An 18172-nucleotide genomic window follows, 5' to 3' on the forward strand; every position below is an offset into this window, starting at 1 on the left:
TGATTCCATGAGGATGACTACGTCAGGCTGCTGCTTGACCAGTCTGTGAGACGCTCTCCCACTTTTGGCACTAGCTCCCAGGTGTTAGTAAGGAGGACTTTGCAGGGTCGACAGGGCTGAGTTTGCCGTTGTCGTTTCCGGTGCCCAGGTCAATGCCGGGTGGTCCGTCCGGTTTCATTCCTTTTTTGTGACTTTGTAGCCGTTTGTTACAACTGAGTGTCTGGCTTGGCCATTTCAGAGTCAACCACATTGCTGTATGTGTATATGTATATGTATATGCTGTATATGTATGCCAGCCCAGGTAAGGACAGCAGATTTCCTTCCCTAAAAGGGCATCAGTGAACCAGATGGGTTTTTATAACAATCGACAATGGTTTCATGGTCATCATCAGACTTTTAATGAATTCAAATTCCACCATCTGCTGTGGCAGGATTCGAACCCGGATCCCCAGAGCATTACCCTGGGTCTCTAGATCACTAGTCCATTGACAATACCACTACGCCATCGCCTGCAGCACAGGTTCATCAGACTGATTCCTGGGATGGCAGGATTGTCGTATGAGATTATCATAGTATTCACTGGAGTTTAGAACAATGAGAGGGAATCTCATTGAAATATATAAAATTCCAAGAGGGATGGACAGACCAGATGCAGAGATGTTGTTTCCTCCGGCTGTGGGGGGTGGTCTAGAACAAGGCATCACAATCTCAGGATTGTGGGTAGGCCACTTAGGATTGAAATGAGGACGAATTTCTTTACTCCGAGGGTGGTGAACTTGTGGAATTCTCTACCACAAAAGACTGTGGAGAGAAGGAAATAAATAGATTTCTGGCCTCTAAAGGCATCTGAGGGTATGGGGAGAGAGCAGGAGCACAGCGTTGAGATAGAGGATCAACCATGATCATACTGAATGGCGGAGCAGGCTCGATGGGCTGAATGGCCTACTCCTGCTCCTATTTTCTATGTTTCTAAAATTTCACTACATTATTGAAAGAGCGGTTAATCACAATCTTCTCTAATAATGATAATTAAATGCTTCTGAAGCTAACAAACCAGTTAACTGGTGCAAAAGACCATCATGTCACAGACTGTATCTGCAACCGTACAAAAAGAATTCCTCTCTTGTCGAGGTGTCAATATATGCAGTCACTTATAAATGGAAAGATTTACAGAATTGTGAAAAGGGGAGTAAGATTCTGTAGACGAAGGTTTCTAAGCATGTGACACATGAATGAAGGACAGGTATTAGAAAGATAACGTGGCGCCAGTTAACAGGAGCAGACCTGGCCCTCCCCGCCATCCCCAAACTACAGAACTCTTCCAGGTTTCATTCTTCATGGGACACCAAAGACCAACTTTAACCCACCATCAGAACTCAAACCACAACCAATACAAAAAAGGAGAACTGAAAATGCAAATGATAGTTACAGTCTTCATGGGCCAGACGCTCTGCCTCTTTCTCTAATTCAATACGTTCCTTATCAACCTCAATCACACAATCGAGTGGTGTTTTGTCACTGGGTGGCATCTCCCGTGTAAGGTGATAAATGTCGATGTGTTCTGGTATTGGTAACTCCCGGTGACCTAGAGCAGACAGCAGCATGGATTTACCTGTACAAAGAAAGACAGATCAACACTGGCATCAATAAGAGTCAAGAACCAGTTTCTACATTCCTATCTCCACATGGTGCATCCAATCTGCCAGCTCCCTTTCATTAGGAGGAATAAGAGATCATCAAATATCTTGCAAAAATACCGCTGTTCCACTCTTAGAATCTTACACAATTCAGAAAATCCAACTCTTACCAGGATAGCCAAGGTCCCCAGTTCAAAGGTCTGGAAAAACGCCTCTCAATCCCATTGGCCAGAATGCCCCACACCTTGTGTGTTCTAGTCTCTCAGTGCCAGTCTCTGCTGACCACTTGGCACTCACCATGACTCCCCCCTGCATGACTGGACAGTGATAGATGTGGCCCAGCTAGAAAATGGCTCTCCCCAAAGTTTGATGACTTATTGCTGCCACGGCCTTCTGATTAGGCAAGTGGCAGATTCAGCACATTCCTGCAGCTTTTGAAAGTGCATCACAAAATGTCCTCTCACAGCCAAGGAGGAAAAGCAACTGTTAAACTGTGGCCAGTAACTGTCAACGCCCGAAATATTTCAAGGTCATAAACTATAAGGGCCTTTGGGCATCTGCCCTCGCTCACTGAGCCTGTAATCTTACCAGTGCCATTGAGTCCAATCAGCCCGTAACGGCGGCCAGTATTCAGCTCCAGCTTGGTGTCACTCAGTAGCTCCTGACCGTGGAATGTGAGTGACAGGTTAATGATGTGAACATCCGTACTGTTGGGGTGCGAGGTCAGTACCCCTGTGACTGCTCGGGCTGCTGCTTTCTTCAGCTCAAAGTCATCCAGCTCATTGGTAATGTGCGCCACTCCTGTGGAAGGAGAAACCATGTGAATTTTTTTTCTCTGAGGCTAATGAGTCTTTGGAACTCCACTTCCACTCCGTTTTGAGGAAGAGAGTCTTTGAATATTTTAAGACGGGGCAGTGAGAATGTGGAGTTGAGGTTACAATCAGATCAGCCATGATCTCATTGAATGGCAGAGTGGCCAACTCCTGCTCCTAATTCGTATGTTCGTATGTCACAATACAGGGACAGCAGTGAAGGACTGGGCTGGTTGAGAAAACAGCAAGCTACACAGCACACGAGCTGGTACAGAGGATGTTATTCAGCCAAAATGAGCAGTCTACCAGCTGCCAGGATCCCAAAGGAGTTGAGCTGATGGTCAGTTTAGTTCTTAGTGAACACATGGTACACAGCTGGACGGCCTCTTTTATAAAAGCAGCATTAGGTTTAACTGCATAAAGTCAGCAGAGAAACAGGCCATTCGGCCTAGCTGGTCAATGCCAGTGTTTATGTTTCACACAAGCCTCCTCCTACCTCTCATCGTTTCACCCTATCAGTAGATCCTTCTATTCTCCCTCCCTCATGTGCTTATATAGCATCCCCTTAAATGCATCTATACTACTCTGCTCAATTACGCCACATGGTTTCTAATTCTACACTGTCATCACTCTGGGTAAAGAAGGATTTTCCTTAACTCTGAGTGACTTTCATACTTATGGCACCTGCAACATTGGTCTTCCCCACAACTGGAAATATTTTCTCCGTACCTACCCGATCAAACCCCTTCATCATTTTAAAGATCTCTATCAGATCACTCTCAGGTTCTTTTCCAGAGTAGAGGGCCTCAGAAAATTCAAACTTTCTTTAAAGTTTATAACCTCTCAGTTCTACTTATCTTTGTAAATTATTTCTTGCACCACCTCCAGTGCCTTGACCTGTCGAAATATGGAGATAAGAACCAAACACAGTACTCCCATGTGCGCAGTCCTGACTCATCCTGGCATGATGATGAAACTTTCCCCATAGTTATAACTTCTCATTCTTGGCATCATCCCTGTGAATGAATAAACAATACCCAAATCCTGGCTTTAGCCAGCAGCCCAGCTAAAGGAAAACTCATGATTCCAAGGCCTACATTTTAGTTGCAAAAGTCAGACAGGGCACGGGGGAGATGACGGCATAGGGATATTGTCACTGGACCAATATTCCAGAGACCCAGGGTAATGCTCTGGGGGCCCAGGTTCAAATCCACAGCAGATGGTGGAATTTAAATTCAATAAAAAGAAAACCATAAAACCACTGTTGATTGTTGTAAAAACCCATCTGGTTCACTAATGCCCTTTAGGGAAGGGAATCTGCTGTCCTTACCTGGTCCGGCCTACATGACCCCAGACCCACAGCAATGCGGTTGACTCTGAAATGGCCTAGCAAACCTGTTGTAATAAACCACTACACAGGCACAAAAAAGGAATGAAACTGGGTGGACCACCTGGCATCGACCTAGGCACCGGAAACGACCACAGCAATCACAGCCCTGTCGACCCTGCAACATCCTCCTAACTAACATCTGGGGGCTTGTGCCAAAATTGGGAGAGCTGTCTCACAGACTGGTCAAGCAACAGCCTGACATAGTCATACTCACAGAATCATACCTTATAGATAACATCCCAGGCTCCACCATCACCATTCCTGGATATGTCCTGTCCCACCGGCAAGACAGACCCAGCAGAGATGTTGGCACAGTGATATACAGTTGGGAGGGAGTTGCCCTGGGAGTCCTCAATAATCAACTCTGACCTCCAGCTGATTACCACATACCGCCCTCCCTCAGCTGACCACTTGGAGGAAGCACAGAGGGTGGCAAGGGCGCAGAGCGTGCTCTGACAGAGGGATTTCAATGTCGATCGCCAAGAGTGGCTCGGTAGCACCACTACTCACCAAGCTGGCCGAGTCCTGAAGGACATAGTTTGGGTCTGTGGTAAGGGAACCAACAAGACCTCATCCTCACCAACCTGCCTGCCGCAGATGATTCTGTCCATGACAGTATTGGTAAGGGTGACACAGTCGTTGTGGAGATGAAGTCCCCCAAACACTTTGAGGATACCCTCCATCGTGTTGTGTGGCACTACCACCGTGCTAAATGGAATATATTTCAAACAGATCTAGCAACTCATGAGGTGCTGTGGGCCATCAGCAGAATTGTATTCAAACACAAACTGTAGCCTCATGGCCTGGCATATTCCTCACTCCACAATTACCATCAAGCCAGGGAATCAATCCTGGTTCAATGAAGAGTGCAGGACAGCATGCCAGGAGCAGCACCAGGCATACCTAAAAAGGAGGTGAAGCTATAACACAGGACTACTTACATGCCAAACAGCATAAGCAGCAAGTGAAAGACAGAGCTAAGCGATCCCACAACCAACGACTCAAATCTAAGCTCTGCAGTCCTGTCACATCCAGTTGTGAATGGTGGTGGACAATTAAACACCTCACTGGAGGAGGAGTCTCCACAAATATCCCCATCCTCAATGATGGGGGAGTCCAGCACATCAGTGCAAAAGATAAGGCTGGAGCATTTGCTACAATCTTCAGCCAGAAATGCCGAGTGGATGATCCATCTTGGCCTCCTCCGGCAGTCCCCAGCATCACAGATGCCAGTATTCAGCCAATTCGATTTACTCCATGTGATATCAAGAAACGGCTGAAGGCACTGGATACTGCAAAGGCTATGGGCCCTGACAATATTCCAGCAATATTATTAAAGACTTGTGCTCCAGAACCTGCCACGCCCCTAGCCAAGCTGTTCCAGTACAGCTACAACACTATGTGGAAAATTGCCCAGGTATGTCCTGTACATAAAAAGCAGGACAAATCCAACCCAGCCAATTACCGCCCCATCAGTCTACTCTCCATCATCAAAGTAACAGAAGGGGTCATCAACAGTGCTATCAGGCCGCACTTGATGAGCAGTAACCTGCTCACTGGTATCCAGTTTAGGTTCCACCAGGGCCACTCAGCTCCTGACCTCATTACAATCTTGATTCAAATATGGACAAAAGAACTGAACTCCTGGGGTGAGGTGAGAGTGACTGCTGTTGACATCAAGGCCACATTTGACCGAGAGTGGCATCAAGGAGCCCTAGCAAAACTGGAGTCGATGAGAATCAGGGAAAACTCTCCACTGGTTGGAGTTACCTAACACAATGGGAGATGGTTGTGGTTGTTGGAGGTCAGTCATCTCAGTTCCACAACATCACTGCAGGAGTTCCTCAGGGTAGTGTCCTCAACCCAACCATCTTCAGCTGCTTCATCAATGACCTTCCTTCAATCATAAGGTCAGAAGTGGAGATGTTCGCTGATGATTGCACAATGTCCAGCACCATTCACGACTCCTCAGATACTGAAGCAGTCCATGTCCAAATGCAGCAAGACCTGGACAATATCCAGGCTTGGGCTGACAAGTGGCAAGTAACATTTGCACCACACAAGTGCCAGGCAATGACCATCTCCAACAAGAGAATCTAACCATTGCCCCTTGATGTTTAATGGCATTACCATTGCTGAATCCTCCACTATCGAAATCCTGGGGGTTACTATTGACCAGAAGCTGAACTGGACTAGCCATTTAAATACTGTGGCTACAAGAGCAGGTCAGAGGCCAGGAATCCTGCAATGAGGAGTTTATCTCCCGACTTCCTGAAGCCTGTCCACCAGCTACAAGGCACAAGTCAGGAGTGTGATGGAATACTCTCCACTTGCCTGGATGAGTGCAGCTCCAACAACACTCAAGAAGTTTGACAACATCCAGGACAAAGCAGCCCCGCTTGATTGACACCACATCCACAAACATTCACTCCCTCCACCACTGATGCACAGTAGCAGTAGTGTGTACCATCTACAAGATACACTGCAGGAATTCACCAAGGCTCCTTAGACAGCACCTTCCAAACCCACGACCACTTAGAAGGACAAGGGCAGCAGACAGATGGGAACATCACCACATGGAAGTTCTACTCCAAATCACTCACCATCTTAACTTGAAAATATATCGCCGTTCCTTCACTATCGCTGGGTCAAAATCCTGGAACTCCCTTCCTAACAGCACTGTGGGTGTACCTACACCACATGGACTGCAGCAGTTCAAGAAGGCAGCTCACCACCTTCTCAAGGGCAATTAGGGATGGACCAGAAATGCTGGCCCACATCCCGTGAATGAATAACAAAAAAAAGTGTGGGTTCCAATATCTGCCTCTAGATCAGGGCCCAATGTCAGAACACGCTTTAGGTGTATTCCAAACCTTCAGTTACCCTTTTGAGAAATTCTCTTCGTCTCTCATTCTAGTTACACATAAAACTGATTAATTTTAGATGCTGCAACTTGGTGTTAGCAAGGAGCACCTGGCAACTAAAGAGAACAAACTTGTTTTCATACAGTCCCTTTCACATTATCAGACCATCCCAAAGTACATTGGAGCCAATGTAGTACTTCGAAATGTACTCACTGTAATCAAGCAATTTGTGCACAGCAAGATCCCACAAACAGTAATACTGGTTGAAGGGAAAATATTGGTGCGAATACTGGGAGAATTTCCCTGCTCTTCTTTAATATTACCTGGTAGCAAATTTCCCAAGAGGGCAGATAAAGCCAAGGCCCTAACATCCCACCACCTGGGGAGCACGGCGCTCCCCTGCTACCAGCCTTCCTGCAGCACAGCGCTCCCCCGTTATAGTCTATAATGACACTCCCAGTACTGTATCTTCAAGTCCCAATGAGCAGTGCTTGTGGTACATACAACCTTTTAAATATACAACCTTTTGACTCAGTGGTAACAGCGCCAAGGCTGAAAAGGCTAATTATTAACCCTCGGCACACATTGAAGGGATTTCAGTTTCCAGGAGACTGGTCAGGGAATGACAGGACAAGCGTGTTGGGACAAAGCCAGGAGCTGACCCAAAATTGGCAATTTCACTCAACATGTCCCATGAAAACTGCTGTGCGCAATTGGAAAACCGTTGTGATGTCAACAGCATCCATCTCAGCCTGGGTTGAAGGCTGCTTGTAGGGGCCAGTGCAGTGCGACAGTCTCTATACTGACCCTGCACCATATGAAACCAGTGCAGTACCTGCTGCTACCCAAATACCCCCATCATCATTACATCACCTGCTTTTCATCCAGTAGCTGAAGTAGCTAAACTAATCACAAAGGCATTGAGCTTACTCAAAATAAATGGCCCTTCAAACTGGCAAGAAACCAGGCTCTTATTTGAAAGGTTTCTCTAGTTATTGGGTGGGCCTGTGCAATAGTTCTTAAATGGCTTTTTTAAAATAAAGTTAGTACATTTGAGGAGCCTGAACAACTGAATTTTAGATTCTTCTCGGTGCATTAAGATGCAGTGAAGGAGCAAATTAACTGGCGAACTGATAGTGAGAATGAGCTGTACAGCAGTCTCCAATAATTAAAAGCCCACGAAGCTGAGCATGTCACAGTGATTGCCAGGGAAATGGGGCATTTCAGCTAAGTAAAGTCTGAGGTGATCTTATCTTCACTACACCATGGCCTGGATTTTTTGCTCGTCGGGCACATGTGATGGGTGGGCCTGGGAGTGGACAGGAGATAGGCCCCCAATTAACGACCGGCCAGCATGAAACGCGCACTGAGAAAGGCTCAGCACTGCCGCTGGGGCCGGGAAGAGAGCACATGCTAGCGTCACCCCGGGTGCTGGTGAGCACTTTCACTGAGCTCCCTGAAGACAGAGAGCTCCATGGAATAAACAAAACAACAAATATGCTGCAAAACACGTCCATGCGGTACAACCAAGCATCTGAAAACATTCCTCGAAAAGCCAGTCCCCAGGGATCTCTCTCTATTTTATCTCCCCACTGAGATTTCATCCCACCCTGGATCGAGGCTTGAGCAAAAACGTAAAGGCCGCCTGGCCGATTGGCCCATCCGCCAACCGTAAAAGTGGACAGGCCACAAAAAAAAAAAATCGCTTTCAATTGCCTCCTCAATGGGCTTAATTGCCCGCTTAATTGTAGAGGGCGTGCTTCCAGCTGCCATGCTTACCCGCCGAGCAAGATATTGCACAAGTGCACGATGACATCGGGATGCTCACCCAACATCATCTTGCACTATTCTGTGGCTGGATGGGTCGGGCACGTACCCGCCCATAGGACATAAAATTCTGGCCCGTACGGACACTCCTTTACAGGATGATTCTGTTCACAGTCAGTGTAAATCTACAGTGACATTGTAATTTTACACATTCCATTCAGAGCATTTTCAGAATTCACCAACAATGAGTCAGTATTTATTTTACAGAGACAGGACAGTAATAGTTTCCAAACTGCTTATGAGTTTCACTTGAACACCAGTTAGATGTAAAGTTCAATTTTTCTATTTGAAATACACCTCACAACAGGGGCTGACCGCAAGACGAGATTAGCAGGTGAGGGAGGACATTCTGCCAAGCTTGGAGCCTCTCCTCACTGCTGCGACTGCTTTAAATGCTCTTGCTTTCAGAACTCCAGATGGGGGCACCCCCTTTGCTATGCATTTCCTCATCATCAGTCCGATATCGATCTTTTATTGCTTTGAAACCTGTCCTATTTGCTGTTTAAATGTAAAGATTCACCTTTTCCAATCACTTAACTATTATACAGACTCTGACACCTTCTGTCAGATACCCTGAATTACAAAAAAAAAGAATTAGACTGCATTCAGACTACAGAAAGGGCAATGTCTGCACTGGTATAGGGGAAATAGCAGAGTGACCCTTCAGAGAGGGACGCTGGGCATCGCCCCAATTAAAGCCCAAACCTGCATCATGAACAGAAGAGCCGTTCAGCTGCGGCCTTTCAGAGTTTTCCACTTCCTCTGCACCAACGTCACCATTTTCCTCTGGCCCATCTGCCATCTTGGGTTTCCGCTGACGAGCTTTCGCAGCTTCCTTCTTCTTTGCTGCCTTTTTCTTGGCCAAGTCAGAAGGCATGGCTGCTGGTTAATGTGTGTCTGTGGAAGTACAACCTGCGAAAACAAAGCACTTGTATTAAGGGAAGTGGTTTGATTTTAAAATCTGTCTTTCACACAATATGAGACCACTCTCCATGCACTTCTCCACTCTTTGCACCACATCAATAGCAAATCAGTCTCCTGTGTAAACCTGGGACCTAAGATACAAGTACATGGAACCAGCAATACATACACACACACACAACTGGATAGAAACCAGCTGCATTTACCAACACTGTCTGACACTAAACCTTGGTATTACAGCTGACCCCAAGCAGAGATCCCAGCCCCAGGCCCTCCCCATCAGCATGACTGCGTATTTTTACCTTGAATATCATCTGATTCTTGTGTCTCAGCCCATCTGCTGCTGAAACCTTTATTCACATCTTTGTTACTTGCACACACAGCTATTCAAAGTGTCTCCTGGCTTGCCTCCCCCTTCCCACCTGTTCTCTTAAAATTTCATCCAAAATTTTGCTGTCCATTTTCCAGCGGACAAGTCTCCCGCCAAAGTGTGGTGACCAGAACTGGACGTAATACTCTAGTTGGGGCCTAACCAGGGCCTTTCGTCTGATACTTGGTCACACACTTTCTTAAAAGACAACATCCACCGCATTCCCTTCATTAACCTTCTATTGCTTCATCAAAAATTTGATTAGTCCAGCATGATTTGCATGTTACAAATTCACGCTGGCCTCAAGTGCCTGTTAATGTTCTTCCCCCGGTCATTGTTTCAAAAACCGTACCCAATGTGTGTTTGGATAAAGTAAAGTCTACAGCTGTAGGGCTTAAGAACTAGCCATGCCCTGAGCCAAGCTGTTCCAGTACAGCTACAACACTGGCACCTAACCAGCAATGTGGAAAATTACCAAGATATATCTTGTCCACAAAAAGCAGGACAAATCCAACCCAACCAATTACTGTCTCATCCCTCAAACAAGTGATGGAAGACATTGCTGACAATACAATCAAGCAGCACTTCCACAGTAACAACCAGCTCACTGATGCTCAGTTTGGGTTCCACCAGGATTATGTGGCTCCAGACTTCATCAGAATCTTGACCCAAACATGGATAAAGGAGCTTAATTCCAAATGGTGAGGTGAGAGTGACTGCCCTTAACATCAAGGCAGCATTTGACTGATTGTGGCATCAAGGAGCCTCTTTGTCAATGACATTCAGGGGAAAGCTCTCCGCTGGTTGGAGTCATAACTAGCGCAAAGGAAGATGGCCGTCCGCACAAGGCACAAGTCAGGAGTGCGATGGAAAACTCTTCACTTGCCTGGATGAGTGCAGCTCCAACAACACTCTAGAAGCTCAACATCAGGCTTGTCCAACCCACAGCCCACGTACAGCTCATAAGGACCCTCTGTGACCTCCGTAGCCACTGTTCAAAATGCCAGTAAGACATGCAAGTGGACTGGAAGAATCTGCAAGGAGCTGTTCCTCCAATCACAGGCCCTTCCTCTCCCACTTTTGAGCAAGACATTGCGAGTGCGTGTCCAGCTCACTCCCAGTCTCAGGGTGCTCACTTCCTCTCATCCACAGTGCAAGTGGGTGAGAGTATGTGAGCGTGAGTAAGAGCCCTGAGGCTAGAGTGAGCTGGACACACCACCCTGACCCTTTCACATGCTAATGGTTATCTTTATTAATTAGTCTTTTTAAAAAGAAAATCAATTTATTGCTTTGACATTGCTCTATATTTGATCAGCAAGTTGTTTCTTTTTTCACGTTTAATGTTGCGCCAAACCTTATCTTTCCCAAATTTGTTCATCAGCCCCGAGTGAAGAAAATGGAAATGTCTCCCCTCACCCCGCAACATGGGCAGGTTGGACAAGCCTGCTCAACACCGTCCAGGACTAAGCAGCCCAACTGACTGGCACCCCATTTACCACCTCCAACGTTCACTCCCTCCAACACTGATGCACAGTAGCAGCAGTGTGTACCATCTACAAGATGCACTGTAGAAACTCACCAAGGCTCCTATGGCAGCACCTTCCAAACCCACGACCACAACCATCCAGAAGGACAAGGGCAGGAGATAGATGGGAACACCACTGCCTGGAAGTTCCCCTCCAAGTCACTCACCATCATGGCTTGGAAATATTTTGCCATTCCTTCATTGTTGCTGGGTCAAAATTGTGGAACTCCCTCCCTAACAGCACAGTGGGCGTACCTACACCTCATGGAATGCAGTGGTTCAAAAAGGCAGTTCACCACCATCTTCTCAAGGGCAATTAGGGACAAATTCACAAGTTATAATGCAGGAGCAATTACAAGGCTCAGTGCAAGGAAGCAGAGTGCGCAGAACAGGTTTTACCAGACAGTATGAAAGCAACTTGCAATTGTAATGGTAATACAATACTGCCTCCCTGTGACAGCATCAGGAATGGCAGCTCTTAAATCAGCAAACTAACAGGTGTTTGAAGTAACTGAGAAATTCCTACCCCATGCCCTTTCTCAAATCTCAGAAACCAGGATTAGCTGTCTAGTAAAAGCAAATAGATTGAACTCCTAAACCGCGTCATGGAGTGTGCTGGTGAAACTGTAGGCATATTGGCCTGAGGCAGAAGAGAAAGTCAGTCCTGGAACTAGTGTGCAGAGCCACGAGGCTCAAGACCAGAATCAGAGGATTAAAAGCAGGAAAGAAAGGACAAACTTGGGCTTTGCATGGAAGAGAGAGACCGAAGGAGGGAATCAAACCACAGTAATAGGGCAAGGTTCAAACAGCGAATGCCAAACAGGACTGACAGACATCAGCAAGGGTCAATGCTTGCCCTTTGTTTTTCTTAGACTACTTAGACAAGAATCATTTCGGCAGATTGATGGCAAGTTTGGGAAGCGAGTAATGGCTTGTTCCAGAAAGATGCAATTCCTCATCCTTGTGAGCTCCAAGTCAGACCAGGAAACTGGAGGAAACATTGGAGTTGAGAAATACTGCAGTGGAGTCAGGCTAGCATTAGTCACTGGGTGAGTGAAAAGGTTGAGTGGAAGGGGACAAGTCTAGTTTAGGAAAGATAGATTTTGGATTTCCATAGAAATTTTTCCCAAGTGCAAGATCAACTGCAAAGTGACTGACAATTAAATAATTCTGAAGTGTAGTCATTGTTGCAATATAGAGAATGTGGCAGGCAGTTTGCACACAGCAAAATCCCACAAACAGCGATGTAATAATGAACAGATAATTTGTTTCTTCTGATGCTGCTTGAGGGATGTGCGTTGGTCAGGACAGCAGGGAGAACTCCTTACTCTTTAAATTAGCACCATGAGGCTTTTACAGCTACCAGAGAAGGCAGACAGGACCTCAGGTTAACATCTCATCAATATTGCAGCACTCCCTTGGTGCTGCACAGGAGTCAGCCTGGTTTTTTTAAGGCCCATTCTGCAGTAATCTAAGAATACCAATACACAGGTCTGCATCTTCAAATCCCAACATGGTGATTACAACAGAGCCAGACTATCCATTGCTATTTGTAAGAAATCCCACATTTTCTCTCTTCATACTGAACTGAGTTAAATGGAAATGGTTTTGCTGCTGCCCTTCATTAACAGACTATTTTAAATCGGAGATAAAAAACAAAAAACTGCGGATGCTGGAAATACAAAACAAAAACAGAATTACCTGGAAAAAGTCAGCAGGTCTGGCAGCATCGGCGGAGAAGAAAAGAGTTGACGTTTCGAGTCCTCGTGACCCTTCGACAGAACTAGGGGAAGGGATTCGCCTAGTTCTGTCGAAGGGTCATGAGGACTCGAAACGTCAACTCTTTTCTTCTCCGCCGATGCTGCCAGACCTGCTGAGTTTTTCCAGGTAATTCTGTTTTTATTTTAAATCGGAAATCATCACAATGTGCACCAGGAATTCACTCCTGGCAGTGAGAGCCATCAGAGAGCAGTCTTTCTAAGCACAGAGGATGAAATAGCAAGTACATTAAGTTTCATAAGTTATGAAGGAGAACTTACATTCATTATGCCTTTCAGGACCCTCAATGTCCCAAAGCACCTTGGCCAATGAAGTACATTGGAAGTATAGTTACTATTCCAATGCAGGAAACGGAGCAGTAAATTTGGACACAGCAAGATCCCACAAACAGCAATGAGATAATTAACCAGTTAATTTACTTTTACTGATGCTGTTGAGGGATACCACGAGAACTCCCCTCCTCTTTGAAGAGTGCAACAAGGTCTTCTACATCCACCTGAATGGGCAGATAGAGCCTGGGTTTAGTGTTGATGAACCCTCAAGAATGCATCCAGTAACCTCTGTTGTAAAATGGGGGAGAAGGGAAGTGGGAGAATGTGCAGGTACAAATGAAGGTGACATAATCACGTTTGCCTGTGATAGAACTTCACAGTTGAATACCCTGTCCACTTTGAGATACCAGGTACCTCTGCAACCAAACTGCAGCAACATCACAGCTGCTGGGAAATGGAGAGAGGATTGAATAAAGCTTCCTCTAGGCTCTGTCTCGATTCTAAGTGCTGAGAGCAGGAGAATCTAAGTGCAAACCCCATAACAGGAGATAGTGGTGTCACTGTAATGTCACTGGACTAGCACTTCAGGGGCCCTGGGTACATGGGTTCAAACCCCACCATGGCAGCTGGTAGAATTTAAATCCAATTAAGAACATTGAAAAAAAGTGACCACAAAGCTATCACTGATTGTTGTAAAAACCCATCTGGTTCACTCATATCCTTTAGGGAAGGAAATCTGCCATCCTTACCTGGTCTGGCCCACATGTGACTCCAGACCCACAGCAATGTGGTTGATCCTTAATTGCCTCCTGAAATGACCTAGTAAGGGCAATTTTTTTAACAAATTTATTCATGGGATGAGTGGCACTGGCTAGGCCAGCATTTATTGCCCATCCCTAACTGTCCTTGAATTAGGAATGGGCAACAAAAGCTGCCCTTGTCACATGAAAAGGAAAAAAAATTGATATTGGAAGGCACATCAAGGCACTAAATTTAGTCCAATGAATCTCTCTCGCCAAATGCACATTTACATCATATTAAACTGTTTTCCTCTGACAGAGTATAGAACACACTGCACGTTACATCAAATGGCATTTACATCATGCTACATCAAGTTGCAAAAAATGTTTCAAGTTGCAAAAAAAAAAAAATGTGTTTTGGATTGGGGGAGAGTGGATTTTAGTAAAATAAGGCAGGATCTGGCCAAGGTAGAAAGGAAATAGTTACTTGTGGGGAAATCTACAGAGGAGCGGGGGAGTGTTCAAATAGGAAAGGGGGAGGGTACAGGCTCAACATGTTCCCTCTAGGGTGATAGGAAGGAGTAAGAAGCCCAGAGAACCATGGATGACCAGAGATATTCAGGTTACGATGAGAAGGAAAAGAGAGGCTTTTAGCAGGTACAAGGGAAGCAAATCAGTGGAGGCATTAGTGAAGTACAAAAAGTGCAGGGTGGAGCTTAAGAAAGCAACTAAGAGAGCAAAGAGAGGATATAAGAAAGCTCTGGCTGGTAAAAGTAGGGAAACTCCCAAGATATTCTATAAGTATATCAATGGGGAGAGGATAACCAGGGAAAGAGTAGGGCCCATAAGGGACCAAGGGGGCAATCTATGGGTGGAGCCAGAGGACATCGCTAGAGTGTTGAATTAATACTTCATGTCCATCTTCACCCAAGAGAATGAGGATGAAGGTATCGAACTTGGGGAGATAGACTGCGAGGTTCTTAAGCAAATTGATATAGAGAGTGACAAGGTATTGGAGGTGTTGGCAGGCTTAAAAGTGGACAAATCTCCAGGTCTGGATGATTTGTGTCCCAGACTGCTGAGGGAGGCAAGGGAGGAGATTGCAGGGGCTCTGACCCAAATTTTTAATTCCTCTCTGGCCGCAGGGGAGGTGTCAGAGGATTGGAGAACAGCTAATGTGGTTCCGCAATTTAAAAAGGGTTGTAGAGATAAGCCAGGGAACTACAGATCAGTGAGTCTCACGTCAGCGGTAGGGAAACTATTGGAGAAATTTCTGAAGGAGTGTATCTATCTCCATTTGGAGAGGCAAGGTTTGATCAGGGATAGTCAGCATGGCTTTGTCAGAGGGAGGTCATGCCTAACAAATTTGATTGAATTTTTTGAGGTGACTAGGTGTGTAGATGAGGGTAGTGCAGTTGATGTAGTTTATATGGATTTCATCAAAGCCTTTGACAAGGTCCCACATGGGAGACTTATAAAGAAGATAAAGTCACATGGGATACAGGGTAATTTGATAAGGTAGATTCAAAATTGGCTTAGTTGTAGGAGAGAGGGTGATGACACAAGGATGCTTCAGTGACTGGAAGTCAGTGTTCAGTGGCATACCACAGGGATCTGTGCTGGGTCCCCTATTATATGTCATTTATATAAACGACAGAGATGACTGTGGGGGGTCGGATTAGTAAGTTTGCGGATGACACAGATTGGTTGGGTGGTTAACAGTGAGGTTGAGTGTCTTGGGCTACAGGAAGATATAGATGGGATGGTCAAACGGGCAGATAAGTGGCAGATGGAATTTAACCCTGAAAAGTATGAGGTGATACACTTTGGAAGGAGTAATTTGACAAGGAAGTATTCAATGACCGGCTTGGCACTAGGAAGTTCTGAGGAACAAAGGGACCTTGGCGTGTGTGTCCATAGATCTCTGAAGGCAGAGGGGCGTGTTAGTGGGGTGGTGAAAAAGGCATATGGGACACTTGCCTTTATCATTCGACACAGATTACAAAAGTAGGGAGGTCATGTTGGAGTTGTATAGAACCTTGGTGAGGCCACAGCTGGAGTACTGTGCGTGGTTCTGGTCGCCACATTATAGGAAGAGATTGCACTGGAGGGGGTGCAGAGGAGATTCACCAGGATGTTGCCTGGGATGAAACATTTAAATTATGAAGAGAGGTTGGATAGACTTGGGTTGTTTTGGTTGGAGCAGATAAGACTGAGGGGGGCCTTATCGAGGAGTACAAGATCATGAGGGGCATGGACAGGGTGGATAGGGAGCAGTTGTTCCCCTTAGTTGAAGGGTCAGTCACAAGCGGGCATAAATTCAAGGGGAGGGGCAGGAGGTTTCGGAGGAAGTGAGGAAAAACGTTTTTACCCAGAGGTGGCGATGGTCTGAAATACACTGCCTGGAAGGGTGGTGGAAGCGGATTGCCTCACATCCTTTAAAAAGTATTTGGATGAGCACTTGGCCCATAGCCTTGAATGTTATGACGTGCCAATACTGGTAAATGGGATTAGGTAGGTAAGGTCAGGTGTTTCTCACGTGTCGGTGCAGGCTCAATGGGCCGAAGGGCCTCTTCTGCACTGTGATTCTGTGACATCAGATTATAGAATCAGCTGCATGTTAAGGAGTCTGAATATTCCTATGCCAAGGAAGTTGCTGCACAAATTGTGGTATAATTCAGAGAAGTCAGACTAGCAGCTTCAACTTTTCATTATTAGAATCATAGCTTCCTGTGATGTATCGTTCTGGTCATTTAGCCCATTGTATCTGCGCTGGATCTTTGGTAGAGCATATCCAATCAACTCCACTCCAAATGCAGGCGGTAAAACAGACACATTCCCATTAAACAGTCATAACATGATTCAGGAAAATCTAAGGAGGGGCAAAACTGCAAACCATTACCTATTAATCGTGCCTTGAACATGGTCAAAATAGTATTGGCCCAGAGTGTAAGCAAAAGCCTGTGCCAGCCAGGTAGCACCAACAGCAGCACTGCCTTTTTGAGAGTTGAAGAGCCAAGATCATACAGCAAGGCAACAGGACTGATCAAGATGAAGCTACAAACATGAGTTGAGGCTATGACAACTGTGATGAGTGTTAAACCAAGTGGTAACAGAAGCACAACCTTCACTGGGCCAAGAGGCTCCTCCTTCTCAAGCATTTTTCCAATCCCCTTGTACCCCTAGAACCATAGAAAAGTTACAGCACAGAAGGAGGCCATTTGGCCCATCCTATCCATGCCAGCCCAAGGACACCCAGGTGCCCTTTCTAATCCCACCTCCCTGCACCTGGCCCATAGCCCTGCAGCTTACAGCACTTAAGGTGCAGATCCAGGTACTTTTTTTAAATACTGGTCAAGAATTTAATCAGTGACTATGCCACACAATTCTCATCAGGAACACCTTTTTCTACAACTTGATCACCCAGCCTGTACCAGTATTAGCAATGACCTCATTACACAATTCATTCCTATCCTGTACCCAGTTTTGCTTTCCTTACCTGAAAAAGGGTTACCCTTTCCTTGGAGACAATACAGTTCGCTAGACAGATTCCTGGGATGAGAGGCTGACTAAATTGGGTCTGTATTCTCTGGAGTTTAAAAGAATGAGAGGCAATCTCATTAAACATTCAAGATTCGGAGGCAGCTTGACAGGGTAGATACTGAAAGGCTATTCCCCTGGCTGAGGACTCTAGAACACAGGCACAGACTCAGAATAAGGCATCAGCCATTTATGGCCTAAATGAAATTTATTCACTCTGAGGGTTGTGAATCTTTGGAATTCTCTCTCTTAGAAAGCTGCGGATGCTCAGTAATTAAGTGCACCCAAGGCTGAGATTGATAGGTTTTTGGACTCAAAGGGAATTAAAGGTCTAGGATAGCGTGAGAAAGTGGAATGAGGTCAAAGATCAGCAGTGAATGAGGGGGGCAGTCTGTATGGCCAGCTCTTACACCGATTTCCCACATTGTTAACTGTGGTCAAGTTCTGTGGTTTGACCAAGGGGCTGTTCTTCACTTGAGCCTAGACAGCAAAATA

The 18172-nt window shown here is 45.8% G+C and overlaps 1 protein-coding gene across 1 annotated transcript in view; it reads right to left on the reverse strand.

The window, feature by feature from the left end:
• Positions 1-18172, reverse strand: part of abcf2a (ATP-binding cassette, sub-family F (GCN20), member 2a) — a 61174-nt gene that overhangs the window by 34796 nt on the left and 8206 nt on the right. The window contains exons 2-4 of the mRNA XM_041190146.1: positions 9236-9442; positions 2226-2438; positions 1430-1612 (exon numbers count right to left, since the gene is read on the reverse strand). Of these exons, the coding sequence (XP_041046080.1) occupies positions 1430-1612; positions 2226-2438; positions 9236-9407 (568 nt within the window). The 5' untranslated portion in view covers positions 9408-9442. The remainder of the gene's footprint in view (positions 1-1429; positions 1613-2225; positions 2439-9235; positions 9443-18172) is intronic.

Source organism: Carcharodon carcharias, chromosome 6, assembly GCF_017639515.1.
Source record: "Carcharodon carcharias isolate sCarCar2 chromosome 6, sCarCar2.pri, whole genome shotgun sequence".
Lineage (NCBI taxonomy): Eukaryota > Metazoa > Chordata > Chondrichthyes > Lamniformes > Lamnidae > Carcharodon > Carcharodon carcharias.